The sequence below is a fragment of the Lactuca saligna genome, chromosome 1, assembly GCF_052625555.1.
Source record: "Lactuca saligna cultivar CGN05327 chromosome 1, ASM5262555v1, whole genome shotgun sequence".
In the NCBI taxonomy this organism is placed as follows: domain Eukaryota; kingdom Viridiplantae; phylum Streptophyta; class Magnoliopsida; order Asterales; family Asteraceae; genus Lactuca; species Lactuca saligna.
In genome coordinates, this window is record NC_136417.1 from 20,496,801 (window position 1) to 20,516,874 (window position 20,074).

The window sequence follows — 20,074 nt, forward strand, 5'->3', positions numbered from 1 at the left end:
GACTAACCAGAACTCGAAATGAGTGTCAATGGCTTTGAGTTCAATTTTTTTAGTCTTAATTTTTTTTTTTTACATTTTGTTCCAAATGGCTAATGGTAATCAGAATTCTTATAAATCAAACACATGTGTCAATTTCGAATTTATTTTTATATTTTTATAAATTTTATTCGTTTTCGAGTTATATAATTTTCAATTAACCATTATATAACTTGAAACTAGCTTTCAAATTTCGATTAGCCTATCTACTAAACCTATTAAAAAGTAATTTTAAACCTAATCTATGTTAATAATATTCACATTTAATGAAATTTTTTACATTTTTTACAAAAAAATATTCTAGAAAACGTAAACAAACAAAACGTTAAAAAAATAAAATAGATTCAAATAACACGTCAAAAAACTAGAAAAAATTATTCAAAAAAATATAAATGAACAAAATGTAAAAAAAAAAAAACATTAAATAATTTATTCGAAAAAAATGTCAAATAAAATCTAAATAATGAAAAATATAAATAGAAAAATAAAATGTAAGCAAAAAAAAAAATTTAAACAATAATATATATATATATATATATATATATATATATATATATATATATATAATAAAAACAAAAATATAAAAATAAGGGTAATATAATTTTTTTAAATGGACTAAAAATGCAAATCTTGTCAAATTTTCAAAGATTGGACTAAAAATGCAAATCTGACCAAACCATAAAGACCAAAACTGTAATTTACTCTATTATCTAAGCCTTTGGAAATGAGTTTTGTATGAACACGTTTCGTTTGCCATAATAAAATAGATGGGTTACCAATAACCAACTTCTGTATAATAATATTCCATATGTAATTTGAAAATCATTATATATCTAATCTAATAATATATATATATATATATATATATATATATATATATATATATATATATATATATATATATATATATATATATATATATATATATATATATATATATATATGAGTGTGCCGAAATATATATCTATGCATGCAAATACACATGGTTTTTTTTATAATCATTACATGATTAAATTCGTATGATATATTAAGTATAGGTAAATACTAGAATTTGTGGTAATGGAGTATAATAAATATTTAGGTAAGCAAAACTAAAGACGTGCTTTCATGTTGAAAATTTACATTAAAATATGTTTTGTCAAAGAAACCCATAGGATGCCTAACGAGTCAAGTACCTAACAACCAACTATTCCCATGATTGCCGTATACAAGTTACAATCTGATTCCTATTTCAGAGGCTTCATACCCTGCATATTTATTTTATATCAAACACTTAGGCTTAAATAAAATGTGAGAATATTATATTAAATATACTCATACATTTCTTCCTAACCATGTGAAGTGTCTTAAAGTATTATTAATTTTATCAAAATGTGACACTTGTCACCATTTCACATGGGTAGGAAGACAAGTAGAGAGAAAATGTAGGGGGATATTTAATTTCTCATTTATTAATTATTATGATATGACATGATAATATGGTGGATTTTGATTATACCTTAGACACCCGGAACTCATTAACCGCTTGTCTAAGAGAATCATCAGACAAAATCAGACGTGAAAGAGCTCCGGTGCTTAAGCTGCCAAACACCATCACATACCGTTAGACCAAAATGAGGGTAAATTTGTAAAAAAACAAGGTCTCTTTTTCCTGACTTTTTGTATTAAGTCAAACACCCTTTACCCATACATAAATTAACAGATTAAGTCATCTCCCTATTAAGTCAAAAAAAAGAAGCATATATCCATAAGAATGTTGCAATATCCTAAAAAAAATAGGACATACCCCAATTTCTTTGCAGCATCAGCCACAGAACCATCAACTGCAAAAATAAGATCTAATAAAGCTTGCATTCCCTGGGAAGAATACAACAAAATGTGTTTAAATAAGTCACAAACTTCTCCATGCTTTCATAGTAAAAACTAAAAACTCATGAGAAAGTAGATGTATATACCAAAACGAACTTTGGGTTATTATGCCCAATTTGAGGCCCACAATCCGATCCTCTTATAGTTGACTTTGGTGGAAGAACTTGAAGAAGCTCAGGAGGAGGTGTGTATGTTTCAAGATCTATACTGTTCCTGACTAGTCCAAACCAACAAAGGAAATAATGAAATATACATCAATTAATAAGTAAGTAAAATATGTAACATTAAGCTGCTTTTGTTACATTTACAAGTTTATTAGGGAAATTTGGTGTTATTTATTCAGTATAATACATGAAAGGAACATTTAAAAGTTTGAAGGCTACATGGTGAGGCAATAAAGATAACATGTACCTTTAAGAGCTAGCAGACTACGTAATCGAGCTAGGGCAGATGCCCGATTTTTGTGTTGTGATCTATCTTCAGATGCCTATAAATTATAAACACCACAATAAAACTAAACTTCATGAGAAACAAAACCAACATGCACAAAATGAAATAATCAATTAATTACTCTGAGAACAAAAGTGATATGCATCCCTTCACAAAAAGAAGTCACATGTGACTCTCTAGGCTAATGAACAAACTTCGGATGTGCATTCTGTAAATTTTACTTATACTTTACTTTGTTACAACTTACAATCACCTCCTCCATCCTAAAACAAACTTTAGTCAGATACTCAATTTTCTTAGTATAACTTGTGTATGTATTATCTCCAAAATGATTATTTCAACCCTAAAATCTGATCATAAACACTCTACATTATGTCAATTTTAAATTTGAAAAATAATAGCTTCCAAATTCTAAAATAGAAATTGGTGCCTTGTTCTTTAGGAGGATGCAGATAGTATGCATTAAAGTGATGATTACAAGGAAATGTTTGAAACCAATGTCAAATTGGAACCGAATTCTGCTAATGAATTTACAACAACAACGAAAAAGAAATTCAGAAAACCGAAAATTAATTATTATTATTAACCTGCGCAATAATACCGGTTGGGATATGCTTGAGACGAACAGCAGTCTCACGCTTGTTACGGTGCTGACCACCGGGACCGGACGATTTATAGGTATCCATCTCACACTGACTCATCAATTTCTCGTCGGACATCGCCAACAATTCCCTGCCTCCATCAGTATTTGAACTCGAAATCGGAGGAATCTTATCGACGCTGGTGGTGTAATGGAACAACGAAGTCCGATTTGGTGCAATCGATGTGGTATCGTTACCCTTGATGATGATACCGAAGCGGATTTGAAAACGTCGGAGTGGTACCGGAGCTGCCGGCGACAGCGCCGTCGTTTTTGGCCATACTTTCACACACGATTTTACAATGTGAAAAGCCATGAGGAGTGTGGAGTGTTCGTTCTCCTGGATTAGAAAGTAGAAACGACTAGAGAAAAAGCCAATAAACATGAGCATGCTTTACAGGTTGTACTATGTGCATAATAAAGTGTACACTGCATTCTAGAGATCATATTTCAACGCTCCGGAATCTAAGATGGTGTATAATTTAATTTGCTAGGTTTCTACTTTATATACAGACCCCAAATGAAATGAACCTAAGATAATATATATGCATCATAACTGGATTAGTTTCATTTATATTCCGACTTATGCATAACAAAAATGTTTGAATTTTGTTTATTTGAGATAACCAAACATATAACGACTTATTTCATTATGTTACTAATACTCGAACACATAAATAAATAAATAAATAAATAAAACACCAACAAAAAGATAACCATAAATGTCCACAACTGTAATTTCTGTTTATTCCCTTCCCTCTCTAACAAAGAATTGTTCCACGTTTCCATAAAAACAAAAGACACCAAAAACGTTACTCATATCCAAGAAAAAAAATGAAACAAAAAGAGAAAGATAACTATAATACACTACACTCAAATCGCTCTTTAAAAACAATTGTCCCTTCCTTTTCGTCGTCAATGCAGTTAAAACTTTGACCAAAATGCCCACTTCATCTGCCTGTGTATATCAAGAATATTTACAAGTTTGCCCCTGATCAAGTGCTGCTAGCAGCCTCAGCAGCACGCTGCCTCATCATCTCCATAACCGCCACCCTCCGCCGGCTATCCGACTGTTGTTGCAGCCTTCTCAAATGTTCATTTAAATCTCTGCATCCAAAATAAATACATAAAACACAATACAAAAACAAGTAAAAACATACTTTCTTAAAATACCTGCAACGTGGGACATGACATTGAGATTCTTTACAAGCGCGAGCATGAAGTCGGAGTAAATGCCACATTTTGTGACAAAGAAGACAACCACCGGAAGCGCGTGTCTTACAATTAATCCCGTGTCTAAAAAGCCCTTTCACTCTGCGACAATTCGGATACTGGCAAAGTGCCGATCGACATTGAGCCGCATGCACCAAAAGATCAAGCATTTTCCTAAGCTGCAATTTTCAAATTTATAAACTCGGTTATCAAAATCGTAAGAAACAAAATCTCCAGGGTAAAAAATGAAAATATAACATACCTGTAAAACTCGTTGTTGTCGGGCTTCTTTATTTTGTCCATCGCGTTCAGCAGTGGAGGGATGATTTGTCAAGTTATGAGGATGATCGATTCCTACATAACATGCATTGCAGACATCGAAATCGGGACAAAGCTCGCACCGCCAGCCTTGTCCCGTTTCGATGTCCAGGTGGCATTTGTTACATGATGTAACAAATGCCGGGGCGGTTGGATTGTGAAGGTGATACAAAACCATCATTGAGGAATGTTTTGCACGCCGAAGAGTGTCGTATTGGTAGTGGTTTCCTTGGCAAAGACTCAAAAAAGCCTGTCGCGTATCAAAAAATTCACTCTCCAGAATCTCGTCTTTGTCTTTTGTGTCTGTTGGCACACCGTTGATTTCGATCTGCAAGTTTATTTATTTACAATTTTTAACCTGATTCAAAAATATTTATTTTATATGGAAATGCAACAGTGAAAGTAACTAACGGGATATAGTGCATGCTTCTCCCTGTGGTTAATAGGATGTTTTTCTCTCTCATCAAGCTTTTGTTCGATTTCGTAACACCTGCAAGCTCATTCACAATCATTGGGATTATAGTTTTAGTAAATATAAGGAAACCAGCATTTCTTATAACTTATTATAATGTAGTGTTTGTTGAGATGACTAAAGTAGCTAATAAGCTAGTTCTCCAGATACACACTTAATATGCTAAAACTTTTTTTACAATTTTGTTTTTAAATGTTTTATAAAACTTAGTTTGTTACAATTTTTTTCAACATTTGTTATAACTTTTTTTACAATTTTCTACTTCTTTTACATCTTTTTTTTTTTTGTTTTTTACATATCTGTTTTCATGCAAAAAACTCATTTTTTACATATTCGGTTTTACAAATTTGTTATAAAAATAATTAAAAAAAGAAAAAAAATAAGTTGTAGAAAAACCTTATACAAAAAATTGTAAAAAAAGTTGTAGAAGTTGTAAAAAAAAGCGATCAATCTGAGACAATGTTGATGGTAGTTGCCTTTTAATGTAATAAAGTATGTAGATTGATAAATTATAGACATCTGAAATAGTTCGTTTGCCAAATTTGATGTTACCCAATTTTAATTATATATCTAAATGTCCTTTTATCTTATTTTACAATTGTCATCTAGCTTATCAGCTACTTTTTAGTTTTTACCAAACACTATTACTTTACCAGCTAGTCTGCCAAGCACAATGTAACAAGAAATAGATTAAAATATATTTTTGGTCCCTAAGTATAGTTCATTTTTTCAATTTTGGTCCCAATGAGTTTTCTCTTGCAATTTTGGTCTTATTTGAGGTTTTTGGTTGTTGTTCCAAGTAAAATGAGTATATTTTTTGGACGAAAATGGCAAAAATCAGCTACACCGAGGGACCAAAAATGTAATTTAGTCAAAGAAATATTATGGTTACCTATCACATAGACGAAAATTCTTGCATTGGTGACAAACCCATCGCTTTCCAGACACCATTAGAACACAACAATGAGTGCACGCAGGTTGCAAGTGAACCATGATGAAATCCTCCTTCATTGGGGAAATCAATTCACCAAGCTGTAAAAAACGTGGTTTCCAATTACGCATGAATAAGTAAAAATAAAAATAAAAAGAACCTCAAGGCAAGATAAATATGAATATCATTAATTACCCTTACTTACCCTATGCATGAGTAGAAGATCTTTGGAAATATCGGTTTGACCCGAGGCTTTTAGGCCTCGTTTTGTTATGAGTTTTTTAACTTTAATCGGCCCTTTTTTGTTTAACTTTCTTCCATCTTCTTCTTGACCAAGTTGATAGATTATGTCTTCAGCAGCACCAGGCCAATAATCACCATCAAAATATGGCAATCTGGTTGCAGTTACTTTAGCTTTACACTCACCAGATGATATAAAGAAGTGGTCATATAAATTAGTAAGCTCAGCCACAACATTTTCCTTCATAGCCTTCTTTAACATAGCCAAATACCTGATACAAACAAAACATAACAACAACATTATTTAAAATTTCAATAATGGAATAAAATGGATATCTATCTTAAATCTTAATACTCACCATTCCCTTAGTTTATCAGACTTCGGTGTCTTCTGGATTTCAGGATGGCAATATAAAATATAGTCTTCGCCCTTTAATGGAGGGCAAGCCCATATATAGCAACTTGTGAAGCCACGTAATTTACAGTATTCTAGATAACCAATCTGAAACAAGAAAAAAATGGTGAAAATATTGACTTTGAAGAAAAAATGTAAGGAGCAAAAAGGTAAAAATAAATACAGTACTTGCCAGAATTTCATGATATACAAAGGTGCGAAGTGCCTCTCCTGTTACGGTTTTAATATCTGGTCTGAAGTACTTAACAGAATCCAAATAAGAAAGATAAACACGGCGATGATTTGGGTTCTGAGATTCTGTCCCAAATTCTTGGACATACATCCCAAAAAGACATACTTCTACTCCTTCAATCTTCTGGAACAACAAAACTACCTTTGATTTATACCCAAACTCCTTGGGATAATTTTCATCTTCAAACATTTCAACAAATCTTTGTTTCACTTCCAATGTCTTGTCAACGGACGAGACAACTCTGACAACAAGCGATTCAGCTCCAGGAACCTGATTAAAAAAAAAAAAAAAACATACATACATGATATCACTGAGATTATAATTTATAAGATGAAGATGAAGATGAGGATGAGGATGAGCTACCTACCTCATCATAAGTTCTCCCATGGAACCTTGCTCTTTCCATTCGTTCCTGTTTCAATCTCTTAAACAGCCGATTCTCTATATGATCACTGAGAATTGTTCGAGGCAAATCTTTTGCACCAAGAACCGAACTTTGAGGTAGGGGAATCCTTTCTCCTTTTTCCACTTCTTCTGTGTAACAATTTGGACAAGTGTATTCGGCTTCTCCTCCATCGTTTCTTTTACCATTAAATAATGCGCATATTTGATGTTGCCAAGCTTCACATTTGTCGCATTGAACCCACTGTTGTAAAAAAAAGATTCATTAAAAACTTATTATAATAAAACAATGATATAGATATATGTATTAAACATACCCATTCTTCAGTCTCTTCGTCGTTTTTCTTTTTCTCCATTCTTGACTTTAGAATATTAGTTCCATCAACATTTATGGTCTCTCCATGTGTCTCGTTATAGCAGGGAATACAAAAATAATGGCGGGTGTCACTGATTCCAATGGTGTAAAACATTGCATTTCTTTTGATACGAGCACCACAAGGTGTGCAGTATATAGGTGGTGGTTCAAAACTAAGCTTTTCAACTGCACATAACTGACAAGCATTCTCGTTCACTAAACTCTCCATAGCTTGATTCTTTTCCACCTTTGCTTTACTCTAAAGTAACAATATAAATTACAAAAAGAAATTAAATTTTAGGATAACATAAGAATAAGTAAGAAACATGAGTGTCTGGAATTCTGGATATCTAACCTGGCCCACCCACTGTCTGAGACCTGCAATATGTTCCCGAATCTGCTCCGGAGTAAACAATTCCATCATTGATACTCCCTTTATTTTCGGCTTTCCGGACTTTGTTACACCACAAGTTTCCGATTCCACCTCTTTTTCAGTCTTAACAAACTCCACACTTTGTGTACTTTCAGACTTCTGTACAGATGTTGCAGGGAGATCTGTTTTGACTTCAGACTTTATAGGAATAACAGCTAGATCTTCTTCAACCGGTGCATCTTTAAGAGCTTCTAGGGTATTAGAGATGGGAATTGGTACGTTGGAATTATCAATTCCGGTAGGTAGTGATTCTGACGGTGGTTCGATCTTTATGCGTTTCATGGGCGGGTGTAAAGCTTCTGAAGTTTCAACCACAGATGGACTCGTTTTCATAGCATGTATGCCAGCATGATCACTATGGTGATCAGGTGGAAGACCGGAATTGGAAATGGAATTGGAATTGGAATCGGAATCAGTACGAATGCTGGTTTTTAGTTGCACGTAACGGTTAACCGGAACACAAACCGGACAAGCTGGATCCCGACAATTCCAGTGATGATGGAGTAGATGTTTTGTCACACGACAACGAGGGAATCGGCATCGAACAAGATCTTTGCATGATGCCATATGATTCCATAGTTTTTGAGCTGTTATGCAATTGGGTTCTGGGCATTTGCCAGGTGGATGAACACATTTGCGAGCATGTCGCAAGAACAAAATCCATCTTTGTTGCTTCTCATACTGTAACTCAAGGTTTGAATTAGGGTTAGGGTTTTCACCCATAGCCCTGGAATTATTACCAGATGTTTCTGAAGATAGATTATTCCTTTGAGCTTCATCTTGCCCTGTTATTCTTTGATGAAATTCCTCTTGAAAATTCGGATCATAAGACATGTTACCCAATCTTGAATTTGAATCCCATTGACCCTCTGGTTCATTTGGGGAGTCCACATCAAATTGGTGTTGTAGAATCTGCTGTGAAGTTTCTGCCATTGGTAACTTATTAGTTGCCATGGATGACTGGAATTGTTCATTAACTTGTGCCTGCAAACCTTCATTTTGAGATTCCATTCCAGGCTCTGACTTTATTTGACCACCGGAATCAGATATCATCTGAGACTTTCCAAACGACACCCGTTGATTCTGCTGAATTTGCAGCATCTGTTGCTGTTGTTGCTGTAAATGAAGAGGCTGTTGACCCTGAAAACCCATCTTTTGCTCGGTATTTTTCAAATTTGATTGATTTTTCATCAATGGGGAACTTGTTTTATGTAACGCCTGCAAGCTCACCGGATTCATGTTCCGGGAGGTTGTGCCGCCATAAAAGTTCCCGGAATTTAAAGAATCAACAGTACCACCACCATGTGATGACATTTGCTGCTGATTTGTATCAAAATGCGGTGTTTGGGAGTTTACAGAACGAGATCCTGAGCCATTCATCATCTGTAAATTGTTGTTATTCATCATCCCTACATTGTTTATTGATCCATTTTGAAACCCATAGGCTTTTTGCTGCAAACTAGACCTAATTCCACCAGCCATATGGCTTCCAACATTATGCAAGATTTGACTATTTTGACCACCAACTTGCTGTTTTTGATTTAGTGGCCTAGAAACAATTGTAGAATCCACACCCGAAATCCCAACAAGATTATTAGATGAATCCGCATTCATGTAAGACTGTTTACCAGTTTTATTAATATTGCCATTGTTGTTGTTGTTGTTGTTACTAAATCCAGGAGTAGGTATCATTTGGGTTGCCATTCTTTGTGCACTCATTGATGAAATCATGCTGTTCCCACCTGAACCCATGGCAAAATTGGATGTTGACCGTTGATATCCATTAGTCAACCCTCCTGCATTCAAAAGTGGATTCCCTTGTGAAATGTTATTCATATCAAAATTTTGCTACAGATTATGAGGTATAAATAATCAAATACTGTCAGATGAACTGAAGGAACCATTATTAGGTATGAAGCTTCCAGTATTACCCCCATTTGAAAACGAGTGATCCATAGATGATTGAACAGTTACGCTTGAATTCCCGGTTTGAGATACGCCCGGAGTCGGAATCATGATTCCCATTGCAACAGAGGTATTACTATTCCCTTGCTGCTGATATTGCTGATTTTGATTATTCAATGGGAGACGTTTGATCAAACTATGTAGCCGAATTTCTAATGTCTCCAAGTTCATATACTCCTCCTAAAATTGAAAATAATTATAAAAAAACAATTTATAAGAAAATATAAATGAATACAATGTTCACAAATATAAAACAAACCTTGGAGGTAGCAATTTTAAAAAGGCCTTCCTCTAATCGTTTAACAATATCGAGCACTTTCTTTTGGGCTATCTCTTGTGTTTGTTGTCGTTGCATGAGAAAAGCATAGCTGGGGAAAGGAGATTCAAATTTAATTGCCAGGGGTCAAAATAGGAGAAAAGGTAAATCTTGAGGGGCTATTTATATCAAATTTAGGAAGACTTACATTTTCTCTTGTATGAATCGCCTTGCCTTGACAAAACTAGGCTCCATAATGAGTGTAGTACGCTGACCTCCTACACTGTTTTGCATCATGTTCTGCTGATGTGGCAGGGCAGGCAATGGTTGATTGGGCACCTGCCCGGAGAATTGACCAGCCATCTGTGTCTGTAAATTCATTCTTAAGCTGTTGTCTTCAATCAATATATGATATAATTCATAACATAATGTCACAATCCAATACTTTTGATCAATATCATATGTTCCATAATATTAATGATGCCTAATCGTTTACTCAAGCTGTATGCATAATTGCAATTGAATGGAAGAAATAAAAAACAAATGGAAAAATAAGGTCAAAGAAACTGGTTTTAATTTTAAATGATTTGCTGGATTTGCAGTAATGTACTAAAACAGAATCCCAAACAGTCAAGTGTCAACTCTAGTTAATGTACATCTCTATCGGCATGTAAGATAGAGATGGAACTCTGTCACAATCAACTTCAATAAATCTTCAGCAGAAAGCCTGTCACATCAACAATGCCTATGGATTCACTCCCATTAAAATCGCAAACAAACAAGTCAACTTAAGACATGACACCCAAACATTGATAATGATCCCCAATTACAGGGAATTTCAAAACTGAAGCTCCCAAAACCCAAACTAAAAAATATGACGAAGTGGATGCGACTTTATAAGCTAAAACGAACAAAAATCATTCACTTCAAACGACATTAACTATAGCGTAGTTCTTGGATGCTATCCAGTTCAATTACACAAAACCCTAATCCAAATTCTACAAATTGATACGATCAAATACAGATTAACTAAAAGTTATCGAGAATCAGAGGAAAGCTAATAACTGATCGCAGTACAAGTACCTTACTTGTTATTGTTCTTGGTCTTTGAACAGTACGGCGATCAGTAATCAAAAACGTGTTTGTCCACCCCTATACGACTTGCAGAGCATGAGAGAGAAAGAGAGAAGAATTTTGTCGGACCTTGTCATAGACAAGAAATTTTACGACCCGACTTCTATGGGTTATCGGATTCATGTAGGAATGACCCGAAACAAAAAACAGTTTCCCAATTTGAGTTCTAAAGAGGGCTTTCCATGAACCCACTTTGTACTCAAAGAACTAGGTTAAAAACCGTATAAACCATGGGTTATGAAAGAAAACCACTATTGATATTTTAAAATGGTAATAAAAATTTGAAGATTTATAAAAATTATTAAATTACAATGATAGAAGTTTTATCTATAAGTTTATAATAATAAGATAAAATTAATATATACATTGTTATAAATATTCGATTTGCGGTCTGTATGTATACACATTTGATTAAATTATGCAATATAAATTTTAATAAATTGAAGAAAAAGAAAACACAATAAATCATGGAAATGATATTTTTATACGAGAAATTAAAAATAACAATAATGTAATAAAATAAAGTTTTAATCTTTTTTTGGAAAAGTTTCATATAAAAAACTGGAAAATACTTTTTTTAATTCTTTTTTAGAAAATTTCACTATTAAGACGTTTTAACAAATTTTCATATTCTATTTTCTGTTACAGCTATTAAGTTAAGCATAAAATAGCAATGTACTTTAAAAGTACATTGCTATAAACTTTAATGAATGGTTCATGTACATGTCAAAGTTGTGATGTGGTCTTTAATTTTTGTGCACCTTTTAGTAGAATAACAATAACAAGGCCTAGACACCGGCATAAAATGCAAAAATTGAAGATGTTCAGATCTTGGATAGTTGGAAACATTTTACTCACCCTGACAATGAAATCCATCGGATCCAAAGTTGTCGACACACTTCAAGCTCCTCCAACTTCATTGGGTAACTCTTTAGGAAAACAAAATCCATCATTTATGTTTGTATTAAATAAAAAATACCATTATTCATAATGATGACTTTCAAAAAAGAACTTGTGAAACCTAAAATTACACGATATTACAAAATATGGTTGACATTCGTTTGGTATAGTGAAAAAGGAACTTTGTAGATTGTATTGAAAAAACTAAAATTATCGTAAGTTATACTAATTTCGCAAATGTAGTCAAAATCTATTGCCATTGTCAACAAAGTAATTTTGGAAAAATCGTCCATTCTCGTTCATGTCTTTCATAATAAAAAATTTATAGCAATCAACAACCACCATAAAAATTACGAATTACATAAATAATCCATTGTTAACTTTTGTATAAGTAGCAGATCTTTAAGCTACAAAACCAAAAAAGTGAAGATCTACTCTTCCATAAGAAAAATATAAGTAGATCTTTGACTTATGAGGTCAAATACTAAATTTTAACTCCGAGATCGATATACATTCTCAATATTTTTAATTGAAGGAATCTTGTAACTATGTTAAAAGCATTCCAACATATCTAATGCATGATATTCATGTAGTATTTGTAACACTTTTAATTTAAAATTATGATTGAAAAAAATATAGATTTGACCTTGAATAAGTTGAATTGATATTTATAAGCGAGAAACAACACTTTAATGAAATGACAAAAAAAACACCTGCACATATAGTAGCTTCTTCTCTTGAAGTTACGAATACAACAAAACCCAAGACCTCTGTATCATCTTAACCTAGATTTAATTAAAAATAGGTGAACCAGGTTAAATAATATGAAAGGCTAAATACAAAAAATAACAATGCAGTCACATTTAAACATTTGTTATAGCACCCTACTTTCATTTATTAATAGAGAAAAATAAAAAAATAAAAACATTATATTTTGGCAATAGTGCGGTTCAACCATTAATGCTTTATTTTCTCCCATCAAACCATAAAATATGAAATTTAAAGTATATGAAAGAAAATTGCTCTATGATTTGGATAACATTGTTATAAGTGATATATTTTTGAAGGACATTGTCATAATAGAATTAAATGAAAGTGCAATGCTATAATATACTAACCAATGAAACTACATTGTTATTTTTTGTATTTAACCATTATACAAAAAAGAATAAAACTTTATCAAAATTCTAACCTCGATAAATGCTAACAAATCGAGTCTAATAGCCAAGATGATGCAAAAACTACAAACATAGCCTTAAAACCCTCTTGTAAAGACAAAAGCATGTTGTTACTAATTTAGAGTCTACTAATATTCTCTTGTTTGAATTATAAAATGTTTTTCTAGAACTTACTTGCTTGTATTATTCACACTCATATTTTAGGAATCTTGAATGACCACTCCACCCCTTTTAACCAACTATATAAAACGCGTTGTTATAACATGTTCTACATTTCATATTAATCAGCTAATTCAACAAAACTATGAAAACAAATAAGACAACATTTGGAAGTTTACTAAGCAAGAATAACCAACATTGAATGAGGAATTAACATCCAACAATCACTTCTTCTAGATTAACCTTCTGGTGAGATGATAAGATATTATGATGATAATCTATATCTCGAGCAACCTGTAAAATTATACAGATGAAAAAAGTGTCACATGATGAGTTCTTAGAAAAAAATTAATTTTATATGAAACTAATAGAATTTCAATTTAGTGAGATATTTTTAAAAAAATTACTAAAATCTCAACCAAAGCAGCCAAACCCCAAACAAATCAAAATGTTGACTCTACTTTATTTAATGAAAGAAACAAAGGAAAGGTATTTTTCTTTATGACATTTTGTCAAACACCTGGTGGGTACTAAAGTCAAGAAACTTAGAAACATTTTGCATCATTTGTATATGCACTATATTCCTTAAAAAGAACCGAGTAAAGAAATTGTAAAACTGTTTCACATAATATATTTATGAATTCAGGAACCTAAATGTATGAAAACATCATATACCTGATGGGATAAACAATATTAATCATCATAATATATTTATGTAATGTAACTATCAACATTACATTCAACATATTATGAAAGAGGGTCTTTGGCAATCCAACATGAGCCACATCAATTAAATGAAAGTGAAATCAACAGTCTGTAATGAAAATAACTATTGAAAGAAGTACATAAGTTGATATAAAAAATAGACAAGAATATATATATATATATATATATATATATATATATATATATATATATATATATATATATATATATATATATATAAACTAAGATTAAATATTGAATAATCACAATAGATATTTAAATAGACAAAACAAATGACTTATATAATACTTTTAGGAGGTTACATCTTACAAAGCACAATTACGTCTAAATCTTAATAATCATACTGCATCTTCTTTGGATCAATGAAATATCGATAGAATATTATTTATCAAAAATCAAGTGTTGATTAAAGAAAATTTTAATTCATAATTGTTCTCATAATACTGTAAAAAGCATGAAACAAAAGATTGGAATTTATATAAAAAAAACAACGAAATTAAATAAAGATAAATAAATACCCAATTTGATAAGCTGTTTGCCTATCTAATCTGTTGATGACACCCAAGGATCATCACAAAAAAAGTTATGCCATCCAATGATAACAACAACCTAGAATCATATATTGTAAATATATTAAGTGAAAAAAGAATTTAAAATTTATGTAATTTGTAAAGCAAGGTAAAAATGGAAAGATTTAAGTTTATAATGTAGATTGTATATAGAAATGTGTTTAAGAAAAAACAAATTAGAAGAATTTGAACCTTTGGGTGAATGCTTTGACCACTTCCAGCTAATGAGATGCCACTGACTTTAAAGATCACTCTTTTCCATTTGGTGTTTGTCGTGGTTTTTTATGTTGTTCATAACATGAATGTTGTTGGGGGCAAACCTTTAAACATGTGGATGTTTTTTCAAGAAACCAGTAACATAAACCAACTACACAAGGTATAAAAGGGGCAAAAAAGTAGTTAGCAATATGAAGTTCAAAGAAGAGTTTACTGGTTTTGCAACAATTTTTTATGTTGTCAAAAACATCAAAAAGAGAAAACAAAATTAATCAGAGATTAGAGAAACTACCTTGACTTCATCGATTCCAAATTGAAATAGGCCAATATCATGACCTTTTAGCCAAAAAAAAAATTGTAGAACATTGAATCAACAAGCATGCTAATCCAATCAGAAACCGAAAAAAAACTATTTACTTTCAATTCAGACTCTCAATTAAGATTATATCACAACTTTGTATTAACAAAGATTCTACATGTACACATTTTATAAAACATAAACGGTGTCTTCATATGAAGAAACTAACGACAACTAAAAAAATGAATACCCTAATTTTGAGAAGACGGCAATTAGAGGAACGGGGATCATTTTTGGGTGTAGGGCTTAGAGAGAGAGAGAATTGTGAAATCAGACGGGAATTCGTAGTTTGTTGAGTCCGGTGATGGAATCCATGGTAGAAGAGCGTTCAGGTGCCGACCATGGATCACTCCGGGATTGGAGTCGGCGATTTGTCAGGCTTGGACTACGTTGCAGTTGATGTTTTCGTCTAAAGGCCTGAATGGTGATGTTTATGGCTAGAAGTCATTGCAGACATAATTCCAATCGGTGCTATCTTCTGGTTTGGGGTTTAGGACGAACTGCATTTACAATTTACATTTAAAGAATCAGTTTAAGAGAGAAAAAATGGAACGTTGGGAGGAAGGAAAAATTTCTTTCAAAAGAAGAAGCAAAACAATGCATAAACCCTAGAAAAACAACAAAAAGAGCGATGAAGCGGCCGATAATGAGTTTCATATAGGATTGAATTGAAATAAAATATTAAATGGCTTAAGGGTAAAATGGTAAAACCACTTTTAGCTGAAAATTATTGTGGGAGAGACATATAGAAAATAATGATTCTTTTATTAAGAAGGTAGATATATTCATCTATTTATAGAAAAATCATTATTTTTTGGATAATTTACCCAACAAAAACTATTTTTGTTTATCTTTTTACAAAAACCATTGTCATTTTAAAATATTAATAAAACCAATATCAATCGGGTATTACCAACTAAGAGCTGTGTTTTTTTTATTATTTATGAACCAGATTGAATCAACCGATTTTATCATAAAGTTGATTGAACCGTTGACCAAGGCCGTTACAAAAATTTGTTTTAAACATAATAAAAAAATAATATCACAAAGTTACATACTCATTTATCTTTTATTATTTTCAACAACATTATACGTAACATATAGAAAATGTTGTGAAACAAAACATTAAACGATTTTGACTTAATATTTGATAGCTTTTTAAATTTTGATCCATACGCCCCACATTGATCTCATTGTTCATTGTTCCTTGAAACATCAATATTTTCATGTTAACTAAAAACTTTTTTAATTTTGATTCATGTTAACTAAACATCAATTTTGATCCATACGCCCCACATAGAAAATGTTCCTTGTTCATTGTTCCTTGAAACATTAAACCCAAACACAACCTCGTCTCTTGGATTCGCATGTTGTGAAAATTATTTCAACCTTTTATCGTCTCAAGGCTCACCACAAATCTCATACCAAGGCGTTGCTTTCAATCCCGCTTCACCGCCACTGCAATTTCCCAACTCACCTTACCTTCAACAAAATCAATTTGGTCAAAACCCATATTTACAACAAATTATTTTCCCCACATTTGCTTCGATGCAACAAACAACCAACCAACCATCGCCTACAACACAACAATCGGTTGAAGTGGAAGCGGGAGGTAGTAGGCGAGGGAAAGGGAATCAATAGCGGTAGAAACAGAAAATGCAGATGTTCCACAATGGTAGACACCGGATGAGGAATATACTTTGACGGCAACTTGGTGTGCTACTTCAAAAGATGTACTACACGGAAATGGAATGAAGAAATGAACTTATTGGGGGGCGGTGCGCGACAAGTTTCACGCTATTTTGAAGAAATTTCATTATCGCAACAATGACATGTTGAGCAACAAATGGGGTCAAATAACCAAGCGGTACAGCAAATTCAATGGTATTTACAACCGGCTTGAGGCGCAACAACAAAGCGGAACCAACGACTTCGATTTGTTCAAATCTGCTAAGAAACAATATCAGGTTGAAATGGGTTATGTTTTCGACTTTGAAAAATCATGAGAATTGTTGTGAGCGGATCCAAAGTGGAATAAAACGTCTACATCGTTGGAGGTTCAATCTAAAGGGTCTCATAATTCTAGCTCGGTCGATGTGTCGGACGCACGGACTCACATAGACCTAAACGCTGACGACGATGAGATCTCGGATGATATCTAAGAGATATCCACCATGGGGATCGCTCGGACGCAACAAAGCGAGACGTGCTGCAAGACATGCGGAGGAGGTGGAGTCGAGATCAAAAGAGGCGGCGGAAATGAGAGCGAAATTCGACGAACACAATTTATTAATAAAAGAAAAAAAAGAGTTGAAACGTCGTCACTCGAAGTTCCTGGAAAAGGCAGACACGGAAGAAGCAGGAGCAAAAAGATAGAGAGTTAATGACACAACAATCGTCAATTCCTCGGACTAGCGAGGAGGGTTTGGCGTCTGCTGATCTAGCGGTACTAAAAGCGATAAAGGAACAAATTATGAAGAAATATTTGGGTTAATTAGGAGTAATTAGAATTGTAATTTAGTTATGATTTTAGGTTTAAAATTATGTTTTTTTTTTTAATTGTAATCGTAATTTTAGTTTTTTAATATTATGTCTTTTTTGTGTTTAAAATTTTATGTTTTATAAAAAAATATAATTGTGTTAGTGATTAAAAAAACGCAAAAAGGGAAAAAAATGAAAAAGTAAAAAAAAAAAAAACAATTTCGAAAAAAATTAAAAAATAAAATATATTTATTTTCAGAAAGTTGATGTTGCATCTTGTTGCCAATTTTTTCACTTGGTGTTATAATACCATTTGCTTATGTGGCATGTCAGATGACATAACTTGGTGTTGCACCTTGTTGCCCATACTCAATGCTCTTACAAACAACATGGCTCGCCAAGGTTCGGTAAAGCTTGAGTCTTGATATTTCCGCCAAGTCACGCCTTACCACCCTGTTCCCGAGTTGTAGCAAAGAAAAGAAGAGAAGAGAAAAGAAAGTAAGGAGAGAAAAGAAGAGAATAGAAAGGAAAAGAAATTTGTCTTTTGTGTTCCTGAGTTGAAGAGAAATTGAAGGAAAGTTAAACATTTTGTTCTTTCTCTCTAAATCCTTCCAAATCGGAAGGAAAGTTAGGAGGGAAAGTGATCCTTCCATTTCCTTCCACTTCCCTCCTTTAATAAAACTCGGGAATACCAATTTCTCATACTTTCCTCTCACTTCCACTCATTTCCTTTCTTTTCTCTCCTTAAATTGAACTCGGGAACGGGGTGTACGTTATTTAGAACATTGGTAAAAACAAACAATTTGAAGGGTTTTACAAGGTTTGGTTTTCAAAAGGGCTTCCATGAAAAGGATTAGTTCGATATGATTTACAAAGATAATCAAAAGTTTGGTCCTAGTAAGTTTTGATTTTATAACCTCGTTTACAAAGGTTTTGTAAACTTGTTAGTCACTCTAGTGTGGTGTTAGAGAGAAAGATTCACATGACTAATTGACCATAAGTTTGGTAAGTTTTGATTTTGAAGCCTTCTTGTTCATCTTAATCCAAATGATGAAGGAACATGAAGAACGTCACCGGAACCGGTGGTCACGGGCGAAACACAACCATTTAAAACTATGGAGGCCAAAAGCAAAACTGCAATACAAAAACATCCAAACAAATTCAATTTAATTATTTTGATTTTACAGAAAATAGTTTATAGAAAATATTTTATTTTAACGAAAATATAAAATTAACTAAAAATAAATAAATAAATAAAAAGAAATTTACAAATAACATATACATATAAAAAAACAAAGTTATCTTTAGTTTCTTTATATGTTTTGGCATTTTTCAAAATCGTTCAAAAAATATCATTCAAATTTGGTGTGTCCAAAATACACCATTCAAGTAAAGCATTTGTACAAAAAACACCAACGAAGTACATTCTTTGTTCAACTTTGACCTTGTGGTAACCGATGATTACCGGTAAAAAATAAGTAAAGGGAAAAGAGAGAGAGAGAGAGAGAGAGAGGAAATGACTTAAAGGGGTAACTATGTTTCAAAATCGTTCAAAAAACGTCATCCAAGTTTGGTATGTTCAAAAAACACCATCCAAGTAAACTTTTTGTATAAAAAACACCAACAAACTATATGTTTTGTTCAAATATTATCCATCGGTAACTGACTCTTACATGTTAAATGATGACTTGGCTTAACTATTATGACATGGCATAATAATTATTGAAAAAGCAATAAATGATATATTCCTCCTTTAAAAATCAATTTAAGGTTTCTTCATGAACGAATGACTTCTTCTCCTATGATTGCTCTTCTTCTTCTAAAGTGATGATCTCGAACTCAAGTCTAAAACCATTTTTTTGACTTAAGGCAAAAAGGGCTCCTTTACCCCTGCCTCAATGGGCATCCCTCCCCCTAATTTAGAAGGTTGTCGGTTCTTGACCCTAGCCGAGTACGCTGGACGTACGCTAGGAGTACGCCGGGCGTACTAGCTCGACATCCGAATTGCAGAGGCTTCGACATATGTTAGGCATATGCATGGACTTCTTTAAGTTAGTGTGACATCCCCATTTTCAGGATCAGAAAAGACCGATTTTTATTTATGCTTTATAAAAATCAAAGTACCTC

The 20,074-nt window shown here is 32.7% G+C and overlaps 2 protein-coding genes across 4 annotated transcripts; both read right to left on the minus strand.

The window, feature by feature from the left end:
* Window positions 1-1,086: 1,086 nt before the first annotated feature.
* On the minus strand, window positions 1,087-3,440 carry LOC145026843 (Class I peptide chain release factor). Its single transcript, XM_078976866.1, has 6 exons — window positions 2,943-3,440; window positions 2,317-2,392; window positions 1,992-2,122; window positions 1,823-1,893; window positions 1,535-1,616; window positions 1,087-1,283 (listed from the first exon to the last, which is right to left on the minus strand). Exons 1-6 carry the CDS (start codon window positions 3,384-3,386, stop codon window positions 1,263-1,265), a joined length of 825 nt encoding a protein of 274 aa, XP_078832992.1. The 5' UTR covers window positions 3,387-3,440; the 3' UTR covers window positions 1,087-1,262.
* Window positions 3,441-3,689: 249 nt separating this feature from the next.
* Window positions 3,690-11,477, minus strand: LOC145026860 (histone acetyltransferase HAC1-like). 3 transcript variants are annotated; one of them, XM_078976867.1, is made up of 15 exons: window positions 11,315-11,477; window positions 10,435-10,614; window positions 10,230-10,338; window positions 9,937-10,150; window positions 7,928-9,801; window positions 7,535-7,831; window positions 7,183-7,461; window positions 6,756-7,085; window positions 6,528-6,670; window positions 6,134-6,440; window positions 5,890-6,029; window positions 4,937-5,015; window positions 4,470-4,853; window positions 4,169-4,386; window positions 3,690-4,102 (listed from the first exon to the last, which is right to left on the minus strand). In XM_078976867.1, the coding sequence occupies exons 2-15, from the start codon at window positions 10,605-10,607 to the stop codon at window positions 3,991-3,993; spliced, it is 4,659 nt and encodes a 1,552-aa protein (XP_078832993.1). In that variant the 5' UTR covers window positions 10,608-10,614; window positions 11,315-11,477; the 3' UTR covers window positions 3,690-3,990. The 3 variants fall into 3 exon arrangements, with proteins under 3 accessions (XP_078832993.1, XP_078832995.1, XP_078832994.1); XM_078976869.1 differs by having other exon boundaries at window positions 10,435-10,595; window positions 11,315-11,476; XM_078976868.1 differs by having other exon boundaries at window positions 10,435-10,595; window positions 11,310-11,476.
* Between the last annotated feature and the right edge of the window lie 8,597 nt (window positions 11,478-20,074).

Excerpts from the sequence above, each read along its gene's own strand:
- LOC145026843 (XM_078976866.1), bottom strand. The coding sequence starts at position 3,386 with ATGCTCATGTTTATTGGCTTTTTCTCTAGTCGTTTCTACTTTCTAATC. Across the intron at positions 1,617-1,822 it reads GATGCTGCAAAGAAATTGGG|CTTAAGCACCGGAGCTCTTT; the intron begins GTATGTCCTATT and ends GGTGTTTGGCAG. Across the intron at positions 1,284-1,534 it reads ATGAGTTCCGGGTGTCTAAG|GGTATGAAGCCTCTGAAATA; the intron begins GTATAATCAAAA and ends ATAAATATGCAG.
- LOC145026860 (XM_078976867.1), bottom strand. The coding sequence starts at position 10,607 with ATGAATTTACAGACACAGATGGCTGGTCAATTCTCCGGGCAGGTGCCC. Across the intron at positions 7,086-7,182 it reads ATGGGAGAACTTATGATGAG|GTTCCTGGAGCTGAATCGCT; the intron begins GTAGGTAGCTCA and ends TTTTTTAATCAG. Across the intron at positions 6,441-6,527 it reads TCTGATAAACTAAGGGAATG|GTATTTGGCTATGTTAAAGA; the intron begins GTGAGTATTAAG and ends TGTTTGTATCAG.